The 26,285-nt window shown below is 43.5% G+C and overlaps 2 protein-coding genes across 2 annotated transcripts in view; both read right to left on the reverse strand.

Annotated features, from left to right (window-relative positions):
* RPL27 (ribosomal protein L27) overlaps positions 1-26,285 on the reverse strand; it is a 397,834-nt gene that overhangs the window by 179,639 nt on the left and 191,910 nt on the right. The window lies entirely within an intron of this gene.
* Positions 1,059-18,258, reverse strand: TMEM106A (transmembrane protein 106A). The gene is made up of 8 exons (XM_075846552.1): positions 18,183-18,258; positions 7,859-8,100; positions 7,665-7,728; positions 6,945-7,104; positions 5,874-6,014; positions 5,458-5,501; positions 4,163-4,216; positions 1,059-2,319 (listed from the first exon to the last, which is right to left on the reverse strand). The coding sequence occupies exons 2-8, from the start codon at positions 8,061-8,063 to the stop codon at positions 2,220-2,222; spliced, it is 768 nt and encodes a 255-aa protein (XP_075702667.1). The 5' UTR covers positions 8,064-8,100; positions 18,183-18,258; the 3' UTR covers positions 1,059-2,219.

Genomic DNA, 26,285 nt, shown 5'->3' on the forward strand with positions numbered 1-26,285 from the left:
TGGGCCCCTCAAGGACATTCACAGAGTTGTCCCTCAGCCGCTCCTGTGTTGTATTGGCTTTGTGCTTAGGGTCCTTGTCTTGTTCGAAGGTGAGCCTTCGGCCCAGTCTGAGGTCCAGAGCACTCTGGATCAGGTTTTCATTAAGAATATCTCTGTACTTCGCTCCATTCATCTTTCCCTCAACCCTGACCAGTCTCCCTGTTCCAGCTGCTGAAAACCACCCCACAGAATGATGCCACCACCATGCCGCACTGTAGGGATGGTATTGGGCAGGTGATGAGCAGGGCCCGGTTTCCTCCAGACATGACACTTAGAATTTAGGCCAAAAAGTTCAATCTTGTTTTCATCGGACCACAGAATCTTGTTTCTCACAGCCTGAGAGCTTTTTTTCAAACTCCAGACGAGCATTCATGTGTCTTTTACTGAGGAGAAATGGGTAAGGGGAGAAAAAACGGATTTTTGCCCCAGCGCTGTCAATGGTGAGGTTCAAGAAACAGCTACGCGTTACGAAATCAAAGCGATTTCTTCATGAGGCTAAAATATAGATATTTCTAGGAGGGCCCAGCAGGATTTAAATATCTCAAAAAGACCGCCAAAGTAAAAGAAACATCATTGGGGTCAAGGGTTAAAAAAAATAACAATAAAAGGTTGCAATTGGATACATCTATATAACTAACAACTTTCACAGAAACCGTAAATGTAAACAGTGTCGCAGTTCAGCGTGTGTGGAGAAGCACAGCGATGCAAAAGGGAGATTACAACTCTTCAAGGCGATACGGACATTACCCCAGGGCGATGCGTGAGGAGGGGAGATGTGCGATCATGGAAACATCTTGCTACGGAGGCATAGTATGTTGTGCCATGAGTTTATGAGGTGACAAAAAGGGACACTGTGCGAGCGTCTTCTGGTTGCTATGGCGATTGCTCCAAGTTGTACGACAGCTGCTTTGACCTGTCAGAGGGGCAGACGGGAATCACATTGATCGAATCGAACTGATCTGTCCCTGTCCCCCTGATTTACTAACGTAAATCAAAAAAATCAACGAATATTACACAAGTAGAAATAAAATGCAACTTTATTGGTATCAAAATGGATAACATTTATTAATAATCCCTTTCTTATAAACAGCAGATAAAACAATCACATTCATAGACTTGGGAACGTAGATGAATACAGCGGAATGCTTGTGACTGTTGGAATGACATGTTCAGTGACCGTCAGTTTGCATGTAGATATGTCAGTCCTTCATATGTGGTCAAGAAGATTTCCTTCATAACAAATATCATGCAAAAGCAATTCTATAAAGAGAATCTGTTGCTAGCATTTACATGACTGTAAGCACGAGAGACCGGACTGGTAACTGGTGAATCATAAACAGCGTTCAAAGGGTAATCTAAGATTTCTGCAGTGCAAAATATCTCTATAGGACACCCCGTCCATGCCAGTGGCCATCTTTGTTCATGCTTGACACCACTGACATAAAAAAAATGGTTGTAGCCCCTTGATTCAGAGAATTAGTAAGGGGCCCAGCTCAATGAGCCCCAATGATGGTGGAATACTCTATGGGGGACCTGCAGCCTGCCATAGGCGCACAGGCAATTCCATCAATGGGACTGAAATGAGCATTAGTAGCAATGAGTCTATGTCAAAATGGATCTTTCTGACCTATCAAGTATCTCTCTGGATACAAGCTTTACATAGACAGATAATGCATTTATAGAAGTGCTAGATTAAGAATATATAAGGTACATCTCTCCATTTTACATCACAATGTGCAAGTCAAAACTATTCCAGTAAAGTCTGATGTATCGGGACTGTCACACAGTCTGGATGTAGCGTCGGGGACATGTAAAGCTTCAGATTTGGTTTCATGGTAGCATCCCTGAGCAGGAAATCTTAATTACGTTAAACATTTTTAAGAGAAGTCATTGTATCCCAGACTCATCATTGTAACCTTATATTTATTGTGTGGGTTGTGTCATACATTGGTATCAGTAGTAAGTGGTGATTTGTGATACTCCACATTGATGAGAACACAAATATGATCGGAGCCGTTCCGCAGTACATCTGCCTTACAAGAATCAGCAGTATTATTTATTGACAGAGGTTTCTACACGGTCCATTTCCATGGAGGTCGTCTCGTTCTCCAGAGTGTATCACTATCCTAGACCTTCAATTCATTCTTTCTAAGACTAAAGTTTAGTGCGTTATAAAGGACTTAATGTGGGACAGAAGAGTTGCTGTGACAATCCAGGTACTCATAACCTTCAAATGGTATCTGCTCCATGTGTCCAAGGTAGGAACAATTCAAGGAACCCCTGTGGAGAAGAAGACAACAGTATTAATACCTGGGAGTGACTGCTTTAACTCAATGTTGGACTATGTGAGTAATCACAAAAGTTAATTGCTGGTCTAGGGTAATATGTGGCACAACTAAATAGAATGGCGTCACATAGTGACATCACATCCTATAGCCAGATTATTGGGTCAAACTCATCAAGTGGATGCGAGGCTTTGGGCAAAAGTTGACATAGTCCGATTACAGTACTGTGGCCAGGACAACCCAGAGCTGGTAGCTTTTGAGCCCCACAACTCTAGATTACTTGTATGACCATATACTTTATGGTTACAAGTAAATCCCCATACAATACAGGTTTCTATACATAAGTATGTAGTTAAAGTTGTTGTCTAGTTTCAGCAAATTTATGTTATTTTTGGATAATAAAAAGTGACAATTTTCCAATACACTTTGTATTCCTCATGGTTTTCAAGATCTCTGCTTGTTGTTACTCAATAGGAACATTTATTGTTTACATTCAGTTGATAATAATCTGTCCATGGTCGTGTGATGGACACATAACAGCTGATTAGAGGACAGCTCTGATACACATACTGTAACTGTAACGATCCCTACACCTGCATGTCCATCACATGACTATGAACAAAACTGGATCCATTGGAAGTAAACAATGAATGTTCCTACTAAATAACAACACGCAGAGATCTTCAAAATCGTGAGGAATTAATATAGGAAATACAGTATATGGGAAATTTGTATACCTTTAAATTATCCCAAAAAATGACATAAATTAGGACATCAGAACATGCAGGAGATAGGAGTTCAGTGGAAAGCACCCAGCAGCATGATTGCAAGGTACTGTAATGTTAGATCACAGTAAAGACAGTGTCCTATCTGACTACCTCACAACGCATGAGATCCTGCTCCTTAATCGGGTTACACGGGTCAATTATCGGGCAAACGAGCGTTCGGAGAACGCTCGTACCCGATCATTGCCCTGTGTAAACAGGGCAACGATCAGCCGATGAACGAGCAAACGCTCGATCATCGGCTGATTGTGTTGTTTATGCAGCGGAATTATCGTTGACGGCAGCACATCTCCTTGTGTAAACAGGAAGACGTGCTGCCGACATGATAGAAATGTATGAGGACGAGCGATCATAGTAACAAGTGCTTATCCCCATACATAGCTACTTGTGAAAGGAGCAAACGAGCGCCGATCAACGAGCTGTCTCATTGATTGGTGCTCGCTTACACTGCCCACGTCGGGCCGTGTAAGACGACCCCTACCTCATAGAATTGAACACTTAGAACAACTGAAGAGGAAGCCTGCCGCCACAATTAGGGAATTTTTCCTTGAGAGATTGGTTTTCCCATTCAGGACCCCCATCTATAGGCCAGGGCTGAGAGTGGCTACAACGAACGTCTCTTATTTGAGGATCAGTCACATCTATGATTACATCTGTGTAATGCTTCATTTAACCTATGGCATTGCTGCAGGGAAACTGAACACTTACTTCCGGGTTTACCCAGAGATTACAGCTGACTGCTGGGGTCCCAGCAGTGGGACCCTTATAACAAAAAGGATTGTCCAATGCACAACACCCCTCTAAATTCCTATTTAATTTCTATAGGCTTTTTATTATCGCACATTGAAGAAAAATAACACAATCACTAGTGAAAAACACTCAGATACTTAAATCATAAGGGAATCTAAAAATCTATCAGACTGGACGCCCAACTAGATCATCTCCACATCTCTTAAAAATGTATTTCAATTCACACAAGACTAAATTTGGATAATTGGAGCAAACATTTGCAGACGCATTTTACTCCATGAGTTCTTATGTTCATGTACTTACTGCACATGAAGCAGAATGTTGTGGACTTTTATTCGATCCCAAGTGCAGACATTACTGAAATGAAATAAATGGTGTTTAGTAATTCAAAGAGACAACTAGTTCAAAGAAAGAGTAAATGCATGTCATATAATTACACTGTTTAACATATGGGGGTCCCAAATCCGAGTTCAGGGCCTCAATGAATTAGATGGAGCAGAGATTGACTACAAAGAGTCTCTCTTTCTCTCTGGAGGCTGGACTTCAATGGACTCTATGTAATGCTTAATTTTCCCTGTGGTGGCGCTGCAGGGATATTAAGCACTCGCTGTCAGGTTGTCTCGCATATTACAGCTGATCACTAATGGACCTTTATAACAATCCATTTAAAAAAAACAACAGTATCTTCTGGAAACACCACTTCCTTATCGGTAGAAATTTTCATAAATTTATTTCCAAATAAGAAGATTTGCTTTGCAATTGCAGTGAAGTTTTGCTCTAAAGGTTTGGAGCCACTTTACCTAAAATATTACAGAACTGAATTACCAATAATCCCCTAATATATTGTTTCCTGGTGCGCACCTACAGAAGACGTCAGCAGTCAAGAGGTGCCATGTACAGGAGCTGTATTCAGTGAACGGTCCACTCAGAGGTTGCCGTGATGCCTATGAACATATCATAAGCGCCACTGCGAGAATTACAGTCGTAGCATACTGGCCATTGTCTCCGATCTCGCACGGTTTTGTAGATGTATTCATTATTTTATTAATTTCCCGTTGCACATAGAGCGCTATTGTATCCTGCAGGGCTGTATAGAAATTGTCATCATTCACATCAGTCCCTGTCCCCAATGGGGCGCATAATCTAATTTCGCTATCTCAGACACACTAGGGCTAATTTCATTAAAAGCCAATTAACCCATCAGTATGTTTTGGCGTGCGGGAGGAAACTGGAGGAAACCCACCCAAATACGGGGAGAACATACCAGCTTCAAGCAAATGTTGTCAATGTTCGGCTATGAACCCAGGGCCCCAGTATTGCACATTTAACAGAGCAAACCACCGAGCCACCAGGCTGCCCACGATATTATGGGATTCAGTTCTGTTTGTGAAGGGAGACATTTAACTAATATACCAGGTAATAGCTCACAATTCAGAGCACGAATCTAATAGCTAAAGTGTCTCGAATCTTCAGTCAGTTGGGACAGTCTCTGGGATAGGCAGACAAGCCTAAGAAGAAGCATTTGGTCCATACAGAACATAAGCTTAGAAATCCCAAATCCCCATAGACCGCACTTCGTGTCCCGTCCCTTGACTTACTAAGTGTTTATGTCCTGGACTTGACTCTCCACAGTGTAAAGGATCTGTCAGACAAAATAAAAACTAGAATTAGTATCCCAACATAAGACTATTTAACAGTATTCAACATATTTCAAGACCCTTTTTGTTATCCTTCATTCATCTTCTAGGAGACAGGGGCAGGCTACAGCTGACCGCATACTGTGCATGTTTCTCCAGCTGCTCGGCCAGCGAGTCATGTTTCCTAAAATGTTGGTGACAATCTTTAAACTATATTTTATGCTTTGCCAAATATGATCTAGGCTCCAACTGGATCATAATCAGAATTCACTCACTTTGAGTCAAGACCTGCGACTACATCGGCCAATTACCTTTTGTAAGGCATGGACAGCGTACCAAGAACTCCCCATCTACACTATGAGGATATATACAATTACCTGGTCGGTGATTAACGGTCCAATCTTTTTAACCTCTTTTAAGGTAAGTGTTCCAACCACAACAGACATGTGTAGAACCTCCACATTCAGGCTTAAAATCTCAATCCCAAACAGGTTGTTGTTGCTTATGTTCAATTTATTCTGTAAAATAAAAGAATTGAATTAGTGAACAAGTCAAATCTGTATGTAAAGGACCAATACATCCAGAAACTGAATGATTGTTCTCCCGACATTCCCCCACCACAAGAATTAGACAATACATTGAGTTAAGGGACTATGACATCAATGTCCAAGTCATGAGCAGAGACACTATTACATCTGGGCTCCTTTTGTCAAATTGTATATACGCCCCCTTACATCATAACCCCCGTCTTCTATTTTCTGCTAAATAAGGCTGCGATCACATGTACGCCAACAAATATTTATGAACATATTCCTGGTCCATGGATGTACGTTCTCCCCCTCCACACCCCACCGGATCAGTGGCCTGGGTATGCGGGTTGTCATAGAAAGGAGTTCACAGGGGCCTGTACAGACCTCTAGGATATCTCAGATTTCGAGAACGAAGGAGCCACAGCCCTTTAGCTTTTTTCTTCCTCCGAGGGTACTACAATGCAGCTCTATTGTAGCTGCAGTTCTCTGCCGATCAACCAGAGCCAGCGTAGCCTAACAATATGCAACCACTTGTTATTATCCCTATGCCACGATGACCAGTTGGCATTGCCATTCCCATAACTTTTAACTATGGAGGATCATTTTTCATGCAACACAATACTTGGTCTTGAATCTAGGCTTTCAACCCGTGATACTTGCAATCCAATGGGTACATGCCATATCTCTATGGGGTACTAGCACTGTGCTCATACTGTACTTCTAATAGGGAATGTATGATCATAGCCTTGATGGAAATATAATTTGTTTGAGTAGGGGGTACTTTGCGTAGGATACACTGGTCTAGACTACAATAATGCCCCCCTGGTATTCCAGTGGAGGGCGACGTGATAACTGTATTGAACCACTGCAATGCACTAACTAAAACATGAAGGCCGTTATATATCAGTTTTAGCTTACTGTAGTATGAAGATTCACAGTCAAAGTGGTGGCATCATAGGTAACCATGGAGGAATTCACGCCAGCATGGTCCAACGTTATAGAGCGGGGATACAGAAAGAATACGACAAGAAAGAAGACCACAAAGCAACAGGAAACAGCGAGAGCCACATATAATTTCCTGGAGATAAAATCAAAAACGACAAACATGTCCATCACTAATCCCACAATTCACATGTTATACAGCCAAAGCCAAATCTTGCAAAGCATGTCTCCACCCTGAAGGTGCCCATACACATTAGATGAAAGACGTTCGAACCTGCTGTTTTCAGTGGGACCGTCTGACTATCTAATGTGTATGGTGTGTCCCAGCTTTCCCCTAATAGCAGATCTGAGGAAAAAAGAAGGATCGGGCATGATGAATTTCAACATGACCGGTCCGTTGTACCTGGTGGAAAAATATATGTATATAGGGGAGTCCAATCAGTGCAGACAGTGTCAGAAAGTGTAGAGACACAACCTATTAACAAAGAGAATGGTAACACCCAGTAGACAATTTTCAGGGGGAATAACAGAGGAACGACACAAAGCAGAGTTCTAAGAAAAAACGCTCCAGAATTGTTATCTCATGGGGTATTTGCTAAAACAGACATGTCAGGAGAATTGACAGGTCCTCTCTAAAAGGAATGAGGCAATGATGGAACAAACCCTTTTAAAATTGCCAAAAGAGAAATTATTTACGTTCTTCGTGGCTTCAGACGCTGGTCACTATATGGAATTAAAGCCACCAACTCTTTTTCTTGGCCTAAAACAAGTAAGGAGGTAGAAATTACCATAATGTATAAAATTAAGGTCTTTCAAAACCATTTCTGTTCATTTGCATCGGTGGGCCAAAAATTCTATGATGTATCTGAATTTTGTCCCACACACTGTACCTCTGGGAATCCTGCCTGTCCCTCTGCAGGTCGAGCAGGTGACTGTATCCATCTCTTCTACAGAATTAACAGACACGGAGGCATCATTGCTGTTAATACTAATGTAAGGTGGAGGACTCTCATATCCATGTCTGTCCAATATGGGTTCTGTTTCTTTGTTTTCTGAAAGCATTAAATGCTTGATTGCAGACAGAGCCTTCTGCATGGTGTCCGTAAACGTTCACACCACCTATAGCCACAGACTGGAAAGAAAAAAAAGAAATTGAACAAACATTCAAGCAGCTCATAATACATTAATATAGAACTCCGTATATCTGAACTGTATTGGTGGGTATTCCTATCATAGAATGCCAGAACATTCTGTTTGGGGTGTAAGGTCCGCAAAACACCTCAATTCGGAGAACGAATGAACTGAAGTGGTGGTTGGGAACGTCCCCATGTGCAAGAAAATGCTGTGAAGGAGCCACAGTTCTTAGCTAGCACTGCAGACATTTCATTATAAGAATTGGTGAAGGTCCCTGCAGTCAGAACCCCACCGATCAATCTGATGGACAAGGCAGAGTGGCTGGTTGACACCCCTCTGGCACCCAGGGCATATGCCCAGCCAGGTGATCCCGCCCTCCTTAGCTACACCCCTGTGCTTACTTATTAAATCAGACACTTCACCAGTGTTTTATTAAATACTACAAAGCTGTTACTGATAAAATTAAACATTATAATGTACAATAATTTGGGGGATTCTCTACTGCAGAGAAAAAAAAAGCCATAAAGGATGTGCTGTACATCATATAAAAAATTAACGAAAACTTTGGGGTTACGACATATTAGGTAACCTAGAATGACAGTATAAGAATTTGGCAGCTTGGATTGTTAACTGAGGTATGAAAGCTGTGGAACCAGTCATTCAAGATTTAGCTATATTTTAGAAGGCAAACACACTTACACACAGTAAATCTCCCCGCAATGTGATGGTATGCTATTTTTTGCCCATAGGACGTTGCTCATCAGTCAATGATGAAAAAGTTGAAAAAGTTGAGTAGCTGTAATTACATTGCATTACATATCTTGGGCTGATCCGAAGCTAAATCCTGGATTATAGTCCAGAGCTGTAGTCACAATTCTGCTGCTTGCCATTGGTAACAATGGACAATCTTGTTGACAGACACAACCTTAATGTCTTCGTTCAGCTCCTGTGCATTGGGACCACACCAAGCTCTGTACGGGAACTAAGCCAGAAAGGAATGCTGGGAGAATTCAGTTCTGAAGCATGCAGAATTGTGAATGCAGCTCTGGACTAAAATAAGGATTGTAACTCAGGAGAAGTACAAAATAACGAATGCAATGGATTTGCAAAGTTACACAGCTGTTTATGGAATGGACAGTCATTATGAAGGCTATGGAGAAGAACACTCAGATCCATTCTGATATACAGTATATACAACCATGTACCTACTCCTCCCTATTTATCAATATTGTGTATGTTGCTCCCAATCAGCACGTCCTTATGCCTTATGTTACCATTAGTATACACGGCACTAACACAAGGTAGGAATATGCAGATAGTACATAACAGCCAACATACATACTTGCAGCCAACAATGGAAATGATATTCTGTCTTATCGTTTCTATTCATTTTAATTGAGAACACAGCATGGGACAAAACAGCTATAAAATATAGCATGGTATATTTGTGTACATCCCTACAAGCAATTCTGAACTAATAATCGGAAAAATGCTGTAATAGGACCACACACACACACACACACACACACACACACACACACACACACACTATATCCTGGATGTAGGTAAAAAGGCCACAGAAAACACGTGGTCAACTACAGATACTGCATTAGTCATTGTATTAGTTCCCCTTCTATGCAGACACTAGGCTCTTATTATACATATGCTATTTATTGTAAATTCACTAGTTATATTTTAGAACAGAAAGCTGTGATCATTAGGTTAATTTCAAAGGAAAAATAAAAGTAACTAGTGTTGAACTATGATGCAAGAAGAGACAGTCACCACTTTTGACTTGTATGGGAGAGTGTTGTGGGTATGCTCTGTGCAGAGGTCACTATGCAGGGAGAGGGAGGAGGGGGGGGGGGTGTACCTCTCAGCTACTGTCAGTGGTGTGATCATGTGTTATCCGCACCCAGCTTTATGATAGAACTGTTAGGCTATGTTCACACGCTGTGTTTTCAGGTGTTTTTTGGGGAGTAAACGCCTCGAAAAACGCCTAAAAAAACGGAAGCTGAATGCCTCCAAATACCTGCCCATTGATTTGAATGGGAAAAACAGTGTATTTTTTTTTACGCTGCCGTTTGAAAAAACGGCACGTAAAAAACGCCCTGTAAAAAGGAGTGCATGTCAGTTCTTGAGCCGTTTTTCATTGTGTCAATAGAAAAACAGCTCTAAAAAACATTGGATGCTTTAAAAACGGCTGAAAATCAGAGGCTGTTTTCCCTTCAAAATAGAATTACACTTACCACTAATTCGGTTTCTAGTAAACCCGCCATGACAGCACCACAGAATGTAAGACCCGCCTCTAATATGGACAGGAAAAGTTTGTGTCTTGTGGCAAAAATGACATTTGTTTGTGAGAGTCCAACAAGATTCCCAGGAATATCTTTTGTCTCTCTGGAGTCATATTGGATTTATCCCTGTTGATGATCCAGCCTAAGTCCTGGAGTGTTTGACAGCCAAGACGTATGTGACTTATAAGTATTGGAAGGTGCGTCTAGATATGGAATGACGTTTATCCCTTACTTCCTGAGATAGGCCACCACTTCTGCCATTACCTTGGTAAATGGTAAAAATTCTTGATGCAGAGGAGATTCCGAATGGGAGTACATTGAACTGGTAGTGGTACATTTTTTTGCCCTGTTGGGCTGCAAACCTCAGGAACTTTCTATATATCGGATGTATTGGAATGTGATAATATGCATCCTGAAGATCTATAGTCGCCATCATGAAGTCTTTCCCTACCAGTGGAATTGTTGACTTTATTGACTGCATATTGAACTTGTGGTATACCACAAATTCATTCAACGGTTTTCGATTTATGATTATCCTGTCTATCCCGTTGGGTTTCCTGACCAAGAAAAGGTGTGAGTAGTGGCCGAGACCACTTTCCCTGATGAGTTTCTAGAGATATCATCTTCATGTTTAATTATTTTTGTAGGCCTTCTGACAGAGATGTCTGAAGAGTAAGGCTATGTTCACAGTTTTTTGACTAGTTTTTTGATGCGGAAACCGCGCCAAAAAAACTCATCAAAAACTGCCCGAAAATACCTCCCATTGATTTCAATGGGAGGCGGAGGCGTCTTTTTCCCACGAGCGGTAAAACCGCTATCTTCGGGCGTTTACGCCTCTGAACTCCCATTGACTTTAATGGGAGGCAGAGAAACCGTATTTCGCTGAGTTTTATGCCAGCAGCGCTCAATGGCCGCGGGCGAAAAACGTTGCGAAAATTGACGTGCAGAGAGAGGAAAATCTGCCTCAAACTTCCAAACGGAATTTTGAGGCAGAAATTCTGCCTGCAAAAAACTCTGTGTGAACATCGCCTAAGGGATGCGAGATGGGTTATGACCATTTTGTTTGGGGGGTAGGAGGAGAACTCTATTTTGAACCCTTCTAATATGGAATTCAGGATCCATTTGTTTTTTCCATTGTGGAAATTTTTTTGAAATTCTGCCTCCTACTTCCCTGGCATCATTGTCTATCTTGGTTAGGTCTGTTCTGGTTAAGGAAGATATTCATTCCTCTTCCCCCTTTGGGGTAGCTCCACCTGCCTGATTCACCTATTCCCCTATAGGATTGTTGCGGATTACGAAAGGGTAAAAAAAAACTGTTTCTTTTTTGGAACGCTAGGTTTGGAAAGGGTTTTCTTTTAATCTGATGTCTTCTCTAAAGTGGTATCCAGATCTGGACCGAACACTTATTCTTGAAATTGTATAGCGCAGAGTTTGTTTTTTGACAGTGGATACCCAGACCACATTTTTAGCCACAGGGCTCTTCTTGTGGTGTTGGAGTACGTTAGCTCTAGAAGCAATTTTTATGGCTTCTGCGGAGGCATCCGGCAAAAAACCTGGCGGCTTTGGAGAGAAGGGGGATTGACGCAATAATGTTCTCTCTAGGAGTGCCCTCTCTGTGGTGAACCTCAAGGTGATCGAGCCATCCAACCATAGATCTGGCTACACAGGTGGCACCGATATTCATCTGTACTAGAGCGGAGGTAGCTTCCCAGGATTTTTTGAGGAAACTGTCAGCCTTCCTGACTAATGGTGCTTTTAGCTGGAAAGAGTCCTCAAATGGGAGAATAGACTTTTTCCCCACCTTTGCCACCTGAATATCTATTTTTGTTATTTCAGACCAGGATTTACTTTCCTCTTCGTCCATGTTTTCTCTGGGTTCTTATTATGTAAACATCTCATCTTGGACAGAGCGAGATTCTTGGACTTCTACCACCCCCATTGTGCTTCTCACTGCCCCTAGCAGTTCGACCATAAATTCAGATGAGAAATAATATTTCTCTTCTTTCTGTGGTGTGGAGACAGATGCAATATCTCCGTCCTCTAGTACGCCTGATACTGAGGGAATATAACTGCCACCTTCAGAACCTGAATCCTCTTCCACCATGATTTTTAATATTTTAGGTGTGGGAGGGGGGTCAGTTGGGAGGTATTCTTGAGAAAAGGATATCAGAGAGGATTGTATCTCCCGTTTGACATCCCTATAATTTCCTCCAGTAAAGATGTCTGCTCATCCCTGATAACTTTTTCTATACACATTTGAAATAAATTCTTCTTATTTAAAGATAGTTTTTTAGTGCAAATAGAACATCAACAAAACTGTTTTTCTTTTTTAGGCTTTGAACGGGGCTCCTTTTCCACCTATACACAAGAAATAGACAAGATAGCAGGATTAAGCCGGCGTGTTGTAAGAAAAACAGATCTCACCCCCTTCCCTGGAACAAACTTACGGATCCAGAGGCCACGCAAGGCTCAGAAGAACCAGATTTGAGGGTCGGATTATCCATCCCAAGGAAAGACTTGACAAACCCAAAAACAGTTGTCAGTAACAAAGATCCTACCAGAGAATGAACCCTCTGTCCAGGTGACCGGGAGTAGCGTGGAGAAATCAGCCAATCCTTAAAGGAGGGAGATTTGCTTCACTTCCTGTAGGCCTTTAACCTCATTTCTCATTTCTGGGAAAGGAGATTCCAGTGGATCTTCACTGACAGTGGGTGCCGCCATGTTTTTTCGGAGCATCGCCGCTAAACCGGGAAGTGCGTCATGCCACCGACCGGAAGTCTCTCAGTGGAGCGCACGCTAGGCCTAGAGGAGTCAACGCTACTTCCCCCGTGGAAGTAACATGGCTAGGGAGCTCTGAAGAGGACTGCAGCCAGTATCAACCCCTTTTTTTACCAGAACGGCGCAGGAGGGGTTGTCGTAGGTCCCGGACCCAGAAGGGAACGGGAGCAGCAAAAGGAGTAGGTAGGACCAAACCCCTGCTGCCTGGTAGATCCATTTGTTACTAGCCTTCCCTGCCACCAGCCCATAGACGGTAGTATCCTCTTGTGCCCGATATGGACAGGAAAAAACACTGAGGAGGAACGGTGGGGTGGGGCTATTAGAGGCGGGGTCTTCCCTCCTGTGGTGCTGTCATGGAGGGTGCCTTGAGAAGACAGCTCCGTATTTTACAGCCGTTTTTACTTTAGTGTGTGAACATACCCTTACCCTTCATTGTATCCCTGCCTGAAACTATAATGAGAAGTGATCTCTACAGAACAAGAAGTGTCAGTCTATTGTGAGGCGCGGTGGCCAGAGTGAAAATCAGGATATTTCATAATATAGATAGCGACATGGAAAATAAAAAAAATAAAAATGTTAAAACATAAAAACGTATTTAAATAACTGGTCTATTGCAGATGACAGGTTCTGTTTAAAGGTACGGTCTAGGATTTCTAGTTCTTTGCTTACCCATATAGAGTTTATAAAAGATTCTGCCGTTATCAAAAGAAATTAGTGGCAGGAAATTAATAAAATGGTTCGGCTTTCTGCAGTTTCAGCTCATACAAAAAAAAAAAATATACAAATGAAGGAGAAATCATTAGGTCGGTTACAGATGACCAAAATCCAAAGTACAACACAACGTGGAAGAATGGACTTGAAGTCAGTCTGGCAAGACACCGAGCTACCCAGCTGACAATGGCACACTGCTGTATACAGTGGCACAGCACAGGGCATCAAGTAACCACAGAATCATGCAGACGTTGCACGGTATGTCACAGGACAGGATATGACAGCTGAGCCGTACAAGGGAAGCCACAACTTACATGTCATTTGATAAGATATCATAAGAAAACAGTGAGCAAGGCGAATGATCTGCCCAGCTGTAGAAATATATACTCTCCCTGCTGGATCCTGGACGAGTTACTCATATAGAAGATGAAGCAGATCGAGACAATGCTCACTACAGCTGATAAAGTTGTCACGATCTAGAAGAAATACACCAGGGGAAGCGCCTGACAATGTGGTGGGTTACGACCATGGCAAGAAATCCCGCATTGTCCAAATTTCTGCGACGCTAGTAAGGCCGCTTGCGACTTTATTTTCCTTAGGTAAAATATTGAAGTTACGCTAATGCTGCAGTTTTCTTGTGATGCCGTGAAGTCCTAGCATAATAGAGTAAAAAGTGGTGGTCCTTGTCCTCGAGCCCGAATGTAAAATCTGTTACATTCCCCCCCCCAACTATCATCAACTAGCAATATTTAGGGTATGTGCACACGCTAACTGCATTTACGTCTGAAATTACGGAGCTGTTTTGAGGAGAAAACAGCTCCGTCATTTCAGACGTTATTGCTCGTACGCATTTTGCAAGGCGTCTTCGACGACCGTAATTTGGCGCTGTTCTTCATTGGATTCAATGAAAAACGGCTCAAATTACGTCCAAAGAAGTGTCCTGCACTTCTTTGACGAGGCAGTCATTTTACGCGTCGTCGTTTGACAGCTGTCAAACGACGACGCGTAAATGACAGGTTGTCTGCACAGTACGTCGGCAAACCCATTCAAATGAATGGGCAGATGTTTGCCGACGTATTGGAGCCGTATTTTCAGGCGTGAATCGAGGCATAAGACGCCTCGTTTACGCCTGAATATAGGTCGTGTGAACCCAACCTTATAGTTCTGGTGTCCTGTTGTATGGCCGAGGGGCTGTTGGGCTTGCAGAGTCATGATATGGCCATGTGCATGAACCTTGAGATTATAGGGGTATTCCAGTTTCAGCAAATAAATGAGAGGCTATACAGTTTTCCAATATACTTTCTGTATCAATTCATCATAGTTTTCAAGATCTTTGCTTGCGGTCATTGAATAGGTACCTTCATTGATTACTTCTCAGGGTATGTGCACACACACTAATTACGTCCGTAATTGACGGACGTATTTCGGCCGCAAGTCCCGGACCGAACACAGTGCAGCGAGCTGGGCTCCTAGCATCATAGTTATGTACGATGCTAGGAGCCCCTGCCTCGCTGCAGGACAACTGTCCCGTACTGTAATCATGTTTTCAGTACGGGACAGTTGTCCTGCAGCGAGGCAGGGACTCCTAGCATTGTACATAAGTATGATGCTAGGAGCCCGGCTCCCTGCACTGTGTTCGGTCCGGGACTTGCGGCCGAAATACGTCCGTCAATTACGGACGTAATTAGTGTGTGTGCACATACCCTCAAGGATAAAACTCTGTCCTGGTCATGTGATGGTCACACAGGTGCAGGATGGATTAATTACAGTTCATGTATTAGAGTTCTATCGTGTAACGAGCCGTGCACCTGTGTGACCATCACATGACCATGGACTGATTTTTACGCTGTGAGTAACCAATTAAAGTTTGCATTGAATGACTGCCAGCAGAGATGTTGAAAATCATGAGTAATTGATACAGGAAGTATACAGGAAAATTGTATAAATTTTCATCATACAAATAATAATATATATTTGCTAAAACCAATATATCCCTCTAAGGTCCAGTTCACTCAGATTTTTTTGGCGCTGATTTTGACGTGGAAACCGCGTCGGAATCAGCACCAGAAAATGTCCGAAGCCGCCTCCAATTGATTTCCTGAAGGAATTTTGAGGCAGATTTTTTTCTGCCTGCAAAATACTCTGTGTGAACAGTGCCTAACAGTTTGCGAGCAGTCTCATTAAAGCCTGTAGAGTGGCAAGAATTAGGAGTAGGTAGATGATCATGTGACACATATCTATTAAATGGATTTCTAGTTTCAGCAAATTAATATTATGTTTGGTATAATTAAAAGTTAAAAATATATAATTATACTTTCTGTATTACTTCCTCATGGTGTTCAAGATCTCTGCTCGTTATTCAGCAGGAACATTCATTGTTTACTTCCAGTGGATACAATTCTGTCCATGGTCATGTGAGGGACACACAGGTGCTGGAAACGTCACAGTGAAGGTATGTTCACACGGCCTATTTTCAGCAGTTTTTTGGGCCGTAAACGCCCCCAAAAAACGACTGAAAATACGGGGGGCTGAACGCCTCCAAACATCTGCCCATTGATTTCAATGGGAAAAACGGCATTCCGTTCCCACAGGGTGTTTTTTACGCGGCCGTTTTTAAAAACTTGAGCAGTTTTTGGAGCCGTTTTTTCATTGGGTCAATAGAAAAGCCGCTCCAAAAACGGCCATAAAAAACGCATCAAAAAACACTTGATGCTTAAAAACTGGCTGAAAATCAGAGGCTGTTTTCCTTTGAAACCAGCTCCGTATTTTACATAGTTTTTTGTTAAGTGTGTGAACATAGCCTGAGGCCCGATTCACACATTGAATATGTCCGTGTGAAAGGTCCATTGAAATAGAGAACATGTCCCACGTTGTTCCATTTTCACGGAGCCCTCCATAGACTCAAGTCTGTGGGGATCTATGAAAACTGAACCCGCATGGATGCACCTCGGACGTGAAAAATTTCACGTTTATCACGTCAGAGTTTCCCCACGCTTATGTGAATCTAGCCTAAGGGCTTAGTCACACGACCATAGTATATATCCGTGTGACGACCGTTAAAACAACGGCCGTCACACGGACCTTTGTAATTCAATGGGACTGTTTACACGGCCGTTGTTTTAATGGACCGTGTGAAGGGTCCATGGAAAAATAGGACATGGCCTATTTTCTTCCGTTTTCACAGATCCCTGAATAAACTCAAGTCTATGAGGGGTCTGTGAAAATGGGTCCCACACGGTTGCAACTCAGTTGTGAAAAACAGCCGTTTTTCACTCGGTTGTGTGACTCTAGCTTTACAGTAGGTGTATCAGGGCGGTGTCTTGTAACAATCCCTGCACCTGTGTGTCTATCTCATGACCATAGTCGACCGCGCTATTGATTCCGTCGGACAAACGGAAACCTGCCGGAATGGTGACGAACGGAAACCATTAGTAATGTTTCCGTCACCATTGATATCAATGGTGACGGAAACGGAAGCTGTAGTTTCTGTTTGACTTTCCGTTGCGGGGTTCACCCGATGGAAACCTCAGACGGAACGGAAAGCCAACACTGATGTGAACCGGCCCTTAGAGATCATAGGGAGCAGATATAAATATAAATTAAGGGAGTTATAAAAAAACGGTTATGCTGCAACGTATGGGCACAAACATCCTTGCGTCAGAAGCTACCTGTAAGTTATGTATTTGGCGACTGTAACTGCGCCATAACATCTTTGGAACTCACTTCATGCTATTTTTATACATGGCCTCCAACATTCACACCCCCTACCATCATTAATGTACAGCTAAGACCCCCCGATACATCCCCTCCATGTCCCAATGTTCACTATTCGGGTGCATTCACACATGCAGGTTTTGTTCAGATTTTTTTCGATGCAGTTTTTGATGCCAAACCAGGAGTTGATTACAAAGGGAGAAAAAACACAGGACAGATTCTACTTCTCCCCTTATTTAAATGCACTTCTTTAAAAACTGCATTAAAAAAACCCGGATCAAAACCTGCCCGTGTAAATACACCCTTACAAGTTCGCAGATCTGTATGATAGCAAGGCTGATGTGGTGGGGTTTCTGCTCAACATTCACCTGCAGCTGGTAATGTAAGGGGGGAGGCAGGTAACTCCAGCTAGGCAGCTTGTAATTACCTCCCCCTCCATTTTTAAAGGCACAGCACAGACAGGAGACCATAATGAAATATATGACATGAAGCGTAGATCTTAGATATCAGCACAACAGATTCGCAGCCACTAGCACATATACAATGGTGAGGATACGATCCGGGGGTCAGTGCACCGTACCTGCGCCTGTAGTGTCCGGCACTAGCTGCCCACGCAGTCACCAGAGCAGTAAGACTTCTGGTAAGAACACGCCCCCTAGTGGGAGGAGTCTGGGGAAGTGTGAGGACGAGAGAGGGAGAGCTGCAGCTAGTGTAAGAGCAGAGAACTCGGGTTTACGGTTTTTAATTTTCTATTCCCCACTTTCCAAAAGATATAACCATCATCAGGGCATGTTTTTTGCGGGACGAGTTGTAGTTTTTCATGGCCCCATTTATTGTACCCTATAATGTACTGGGAAACGGGAAAAAAATTATTAGTGGGGTGTAATGGGAAAAAAACAGTGATTCCTCCATTGTTTTTTGGGTTTCACTTTTAGGGCGCTCTTAGTGCATTGAAAATTACATGTTAACTTTATTCTGCTGGTGAATATGATTACGGCGATACCAAACTTATATAGTTTTTTTATATTTTACTCATTTTACCAGAAAAAAACATATTTTTAAAAATGAAATTTGTGTCGCCATATTCTGAGAGCCATAACTTTTTAATTTTTTCGTCGATCAAGTGATGTGAGGGCTTATTTTTTGCCGGGCGAGCAGTAGCTTTGGTAAAATTTTGGGGTACATAAGACTTTTTGATTACTTTTTATTCCATTTTTTGTGGGAGATGAGGTGACCAAAAAACAGTGATTCTGGCATTTTACATTTTCATTCTTTTTACTGCGACCACCGTGTGGGTTAAATAATGTTATATTGTAATAGTTTGGACTCTTACGGACGCGGCGTTACCAGATATGTTAGTTTTTTTTCTCTTACATATCTTTTGGCAGAAAATTTTGTTTTTTTTAAATTTTTAATATATTTTTATTTATATATTAAAAAAGTTAATTCAATCGTATTTCTTTTTTTGTTAGCCCCTCTAGAGGTCTTGAATCCACAATTGTTGGATCGGTTGCATGATATACAGCGATACTAATGAATTGCAGTATATCATTATTTTTACAGGTTCCCATCAAGCGGTGCCTCTGGCAGGGCTTATTAGAAACACAAAGATGGCAGACCTTCATTAGGCCCCCAGGCTGCCATGACCACTATCGGCACTCCGCGATAATGTCAAGGGTGTGGGTTTGCGATGGGACATCAGAGTGGACCACCCCCTTGGTTCTTACGGCTTAGATGCGACAGTTGCTATTGATCCCACTTGTTGCCATGAAGTGTCAGCTGTAACATACAGCTGACACGCTGATCCCACGGAGCAGACTCAGCACGTGAGCCCGCTCCATACTTACCCCTGACCTCTGCCATATATATGGTGAATGTTGGGAAGGAGTTAATATTATTAGTATATCCCTCATGTAGGGATGAGCATTTGTGAACACTGAAGCTATTGACATCACTTGCTCTAGATATTATATAGCTGCTGCTTTGTTACTTGCTCCTTTGTGCTTTGTTATTTAAGTGAGTTTTTAGTAAAGTCAAATCGATCCCTTCACTTGTGGCACTTCTTAGTAACCACGTTATACCTATCATTCTTAGCGCTCATGCACACATCCTTGTCAATTTATACATCCGAAAAAAATGGACCACACACAGATGGCTTCCATGTGCGATCAATTTTTGCAACGGACCTCCAGACTAGAATGGGCGAGAGGGATGGGACCTGCCCTAAATTTTGCCGATTAGGCACACGGATCCGCAAAAAAACCAGATGTGTGCATGGCACCATAGAAATGAATAGGTCAGTGTGCTATCCGTTAAAGAAAACCGATAGCACACTGAAGAAATTAACCAATGTATGCATGAGCCCTGAGAAGCTGGGTTTTAACATTGCGGCAAATTCACAGCAAAAGTTTTTTCTGTAAATCATGGAAAGAACACATTTTGATCGAGTTTTGAAAATGGTTTCCGTTTGTTTCCATTCCGTAAGGTTTCAGGGTTTTTTTTAGCGGAAAGAATAGCATAGTTGACTACGCTATTGTTTCGGGTAAAAAAAACCTGTATAAATGCGCTATAAAACGACAAGTACTTGTTCGGTGTCTGGGCTGCATTCTGTGGTAGAGAAGAGAGTCGAGCAAGCTGATGCATAGCTTTGAAAAGCTGTTGGAGAGGAGACGGCACATTATAAGGCCTGTGGCAGAGGTCCTGGAGTGGATTGTGAGTTGCAAGCACGAGTCTCCCCACAAATGGTGTCCGATCGTGTGAGCAGCGGTAGATACAAGAGGAGCCTGCCCACAAACAGCAGGCAGTCAGGCATTTTGTGGCCTACCAGGCCTGAATAGGCAGACAAAACCCCTGCATCTGGCAGGAGTGCCCTTGGCCCTGTCTGCAACCGTACGGCAAGCCAGCCATCATACGCACCTGCCAGAGCAGTGTCCGAAATAGAGCCTCTCATATTGGGAAGCTCTAAGGCTGGGTTCACACGACCATGTTAAGTCCGTAATGGACGGAACGTATTTCGGCCGGAAGTCCCAGACCGAACACAGTGCAGGGAGCCGGGCTCCTAGCATCACAGTTATGTACGACGCTAGGAGTCCCTGCCTCGCTGCCAGACAACTGTCCCGTACTGTAATCATGTTTTCAGTACAGGACAGTAGTTCCATGGAGAGGCAGGGAATCCTAGCATCGTACATAACTATGATGCTAGGAGCCCGGCTCCCTGCACTGTGTTCAGTCCGGGACTTGCGGCCGAAATACGTTCCGTCCATTACGGACGTAATGTGCTCGTGTGAATCCAGCCTAAAGTGGTAGCACCATTGGCAAATAAAGTCACGATGTTGCAAGAACTCTTTTCTCGTACTATCTTTGCCGAAACATCATACCTCCCGACTTTCAAGTATCGCAAAGTGGGTCAACTTTTTTTCCTTTTAAATTAAGCCTCTAATCCCTTCCAATCCCCACCCATACGCACCCGACCCAGCCCACACAGTATCATTCTCCTATAGTGCCTAACCACAATATAATGCCCCCATAGAACCCCACACAGTACAGGCCCTTCTCAATGAATTAAAATATCATCAAAAAGTTAATTTATTTCCGTATTTCAATTCAAAAAGTGAAACTCATATATTATATAGATTCATTACACATAGAGTGATCTAATTCCAGCATTTTTTTCTTTTGATGTTGAAGATTATGGCTAACAGTTAATGAAAACCCAAAATTTAGTCTCTCAGAAAATTTGAATATTGGGTAAAAGTTCAAGATTGTAGACTCATGGTGTGACACTCTAATCAGGTAATCAACACCAAACACAGGTAAAGGTTTCCTAACCCTCTAAATGGTCCAACAGTCTGGTTCAGTAGGCTACACAATCATGGGGAAGATGCTGACTTGACAGTTGTCCAGAAGACAGTCATTGACACCATCCACAAGGAGGGTAAGCCACAAAAGGACATTGCTAAAGAAGCTGGCTGTTCACAGAGTGCTGTATCCAAGCATATTAATGGAAAGTTGAGAGGAAGGAAAAAGTGTGGTAGAAAAACGTGCACAAGCAACAGGGATAACCGCAGTCTTGAAAGGATTGTCAAGAAAAGGCCATTCAAGAATCTGGGGAAGATTCACAAGGAGTGGACTGCGGCTGGAGTCAGTGCTTCAAGAGCCACCCCACACGGACATATCCAGGACATGGGCTAGAACTGTCACATTCCTTGGACAATGCCAGAAGCGTCTTACCTGGGCGGCTAAGGAGAAAAAGACTGGTCTGTTGCTCAGTGGTCCAAAGTCCTGTTTTCAGATGAAAGTAAAGTTTGCATTTCATTTGGAAATCAAGGTCCCAGAGTCTGGAGGAAGAGTGGAGAGGCGTCAATCCAAGTTACTTGCGGTCCAGTGTGAAGTTTCCACAGTCAGTGATGGTTTGGTGATGGCCAAAAGTATCAATACCTGGTTTACAAACCACAGTATCACTGTGCTTCATTGGCCAGCCAACTCGCCTGACCTAAACCCTATAGAGAATCTATGGGGTATTGTCAAGTGGAAGATGAGACACCAGACCCTACAATGCAGACTAGCTGTAGGCTGCTATCAAAGCAACTTGGGCTTGCATAACACCTCAGCAGTGCCACAGGGTGATCGCCTCCATGCCACGCCGCATTGATAACACCTCAGCAGTGCCACAGGCTGATCGCCTTCATGCCACGCCGCATTGACAACACCTCAGCAGTGCCACAGGCTGATCACCTCCATGCCACGCCGCATTGATGCAGTAATTCATGCAAAAGGAGCCCCGACCAAGTATTGAGGACAGATACTGTACATATTTTTCAGTAGGACAACATTTCGGTATGTAAAATCATTTTTGAAATTGGGCTTATATAATATTCAAATTTACTGAGAGACTAAATTTGGAGTTTTCATTAACGGTTAGCCATAATCTTCAACATTAAAAGAAAAAAAAACGCTGGAAATATATCACTCTATATAATATAGGAGTTTCACTTTTTAAATTGAATTACTGAAATAAATAAACTTTTTGATGATATTCTAATTAATTGAGAAGGACATGTATAAAGCCCATTTAGCCGGCCCCCAGCTAGTATAATACCCCATAGTGCCTCCCACACAGTATAATGCCATATAGCTGCCCCCACAGAGTATGATGCCCCTATACAGTATAATGCCCACACAAACTCCCCCATACAGTAAAATGCCCCATAGCTGCCCCATACAACATATTGCCCCATAGCTGCCCTGTACAGTAAAATAGCGCCTTAGCAGCCCCATACAGTAAAATACACCCTTAGCTGCCCCTAGTGCCAGTGCCCACATAGTGCCACAGTGCCCATGTAGATAGTGCCACACACAGTGCCAATGTAGATAGCGCCACAGTGTCCACTGACGTCACTGTCCATATATGGATAGTGACGCAGGGGCTTCTCCAGGAGCAGAATCCGCAGCAAGAGCATCGGCAACGCTCTGGCTGGGGATTCCGCTCCAAGAGTAGCCCCAGACATAACTGCTAATATATGGACAGTGATGTCAAGGGCTTCCCCGGGCTCAGTGCTTAAAGTGGCGATGTGCCCGGGGAGACCTCTACTAGTGGACAGTAAATGCTGAAGCAAGAAGCTGATGGTTCTTTGCTTCAGCATTGAGTTCAACTGTATCTGCGTCCTGATACAGTTGACACCGGGACATACCACCGGACACAAGGACACCGCCCGGAATCCGGGACTGTCCCGCTGAATCCGGGACGGTTGGAAGGTATGTGCAACATTTCTGTCAGGGCCGTATGCCTCCAAGGCTGCTACTTACAGTTGCAAGGATTCTGAAGAAATTGTATAAATCAGTTTCCTGTTGATGTGCGCCCCGGAGCAGCACTTCCTACTTCTTAGTATTTTCTTAAACCTGCTGAGCTGCACTCTTCGTCCGATGGAGAGATGAAAAGCAAAACATAGAAAAAGCCTGCCCAGCTCATGAGGACAACCCCTTTTATAAATAGAAGCCGGCCTGGCGATCAGCTAGTTCTCTAACCCCCGGCAATCTGCTGTTATTTCCAGGGGAAGCCATGTGAAGCCATATATGTCCTCTGCAACGACCTGCTATGTAATGCATGGACAGGCCGTCTCCGCCAAAGCGGGAACTGATCTTATATAGGTATGGTATGGAATAGCCTAGTAGACTACGTTATTCCATACGACCGCAAAGGTGTCTGATTCATCAAATTGTGCTGTACTTCATTGATGATTGGACCAGTGGGACCAGTAATATCAATACATTAGGGAATCATGCAATTCAGTAATATTCCCATTAATTTCTGCCTCAGATTTGCATAGTTTTCATAGCTGGTACCATAGTTGTAAAGACCTTTTGTGGAAGGCAGTGGTGTTCACAAATGTACACTATGACACTGAAGGCTGTTGCTTATCAGAATGGTATTCATTTTATGAGCAGATACTGCCATGTGTGAACAGGAGCATAATGTCACAATGACTGTGATCCCCTATAAAGAGGGGCATTGAGGGTCACACATACCTCCCAACCACCCCGGATTCAGCGGGATAGTCTCGGATTCCGGGCACTGTCCCGCCGTCCCAGACGGCTGGGGGTATGTCCCGCTGTCAACTGTATCTGCGTCATATATGGACAGTGACATCAGTGGCTCCTCTGGAGTGGAATTCCCGTTGCAGACGCTCTCGCCAGGAATTCCTCTTCTAGAGGTAACCCCTGAGGTCACTGTCCATGTATGGACATCGCAACAGAGATTCCGCTCTAGAGGAGCCACTCACGTCACTGTCCATATATAGACAGTGACATCAGGGGTTCCATCTAGAAGCCGCATCACCGGCCTATGCTTTGGCTGGGGATTCCGCTCCTAGAGGGAGTTCCAATGGAGCTATGTGCAGGAAGCAGGGTAGCGCTTTCTACAGGGACCGTGGCGCTATCTTCAATGGGGGAGTGGCACTGGGCACTGTGGCACTATATAGGGCACTATATAGGGGCACTATCTACATTGGACACTGGCGCTATCTACATGGGCACTGTGGCACTATCTAAGTGGGCACTGACACTTTATATGTGGGCACTGGCACTAGGGGCATTATACTGTATGGGGGCATCTAAGGTGGCATTATACTGTATGGGAGAAGCTATAGGGGAATTATACTATATGGGGAGCTGTGGGGGCATTATACTGTATGGTGGCAGCTAAGGGATCATTATACTGTATGGGGGAGGCTAGAGGGGCATTATACTGTATGGGGCAGCTGTGGGAGCATTCTACTAAATGGGGCAGCTATGGGGCATTATATTATATTATATAAGGGCAGCTATGGGGTCATTATGCTGTATGTGGACAGCTTTGGGGGCATTAGGCCATTTGGGGGCAGCTATGGGGGCATTGTACTGTATGGGGCAGCTATGGGGGCATTATGCTGTATAGGGGCAGCTATTGGGCATTATGCTGTATAGGGGAATTTGTTTGGGCATTATACTGCATGGATGCATCTGTGTGGGCATTATACTGCAAGGGAGAATCTGTGTGGACTTTATACTGTATGGGTGCATCTATGGTATCTATGGGAGCATTATACTGTATGGTGGCAGCTATGGGGGCATTATACTGTATGGTGGCAGCTATGGGGGAATTATACTATGTGGGAGGCACTATGGGAGCATTATAATGTGTGGGCTGAACCGGGTGTGTATTGAGTGAGATTAGAGGCTTGGCTTAAAATAACAAAAATTGTCCCTGGTTGTCCCTCTGTGTGACACTTGAAAGTTGGGAGGTATGGGTCACCACTTACATCCAAAGGTTAGTATATACGGACAGTGACATCAGGAGTTTCATCTAGGAGCGGAATTACCGGCCTATGCTCTGGCTGGGGATTGCGCTTTTAGCGAGTCCCTATGGCACTATCTTCGGGAAGGGGGGGTAGTGCTATCTACAGGGATGGTGGCGCTATCTTCAATGGGGTGTGGCACTAACTACATGGGCACTGTGGCAGTATATAAGGGAACTATCTACAGGGGACACTGGCGCTATCTACATGGGCACTGTGGCACTATATACGTGGGCACTGACACTTTATATGTGGGCACTGGCACTAGGGGTCGCTAAGGGGGCATTATACTGTATGGGGGCATCTAAGGTGGCATTATATTGTATAGGGGAAGCTATAGGGGCATTATACTATATGGGGAAGCTGTGGGGACATTATACTGTATGAAGGTAGCTAAGGGGAATTATACTGTATGGGGCAGCTATGGGGGCATTATACTATATGGAGGAAGCTATAGGGGCATTATACCTTATGGGGCAGCTATGTGGCATTATACCCTATAAGGACAGTTATGGGCATTATACTGTATGTGGGCAGCTCTGGGGCCATTATGCTGTATGTGGGAAGCTTTTGGGGCATTAAGCTGTTTGGGGGCAGCTATGGGGCATTATACTGTAGAAGGCAGCTATGGGGGGCATTCTACTGTATGGGGCAGCTAGGGGGCAATATACTGTATGGGGCAGCTATGGAGGCATTATGCTGTATGGGGCAGCTGTTGGGCATTATGCTGTATAGGGGAATTTGTTTGGGCATTAAACTGCATGGGAGAATCTGTGTGGGCTCTTTACTATATGGGTGCATCTATTGGGGCATTATTCTGTGTGGGAGACACTATGGGTACATTATAATGT

Source organism: Rhinoderma darwinii, chromosome 13 (assembly GCF_050947455.1).
Source record: "Rhinoderma darwinii isolate aRhiDar2 chromosome 13, aRhiDar2.hap1, whole genome shotgun sequence".
Classification (NCBI taxonomy): domain Eukaryota; kingdom Metazoa; phylum Chordata; class Amphibia; order Anura; family Rhinodermatidae; genus Rhinoderma; species Rhinoderma darwinii.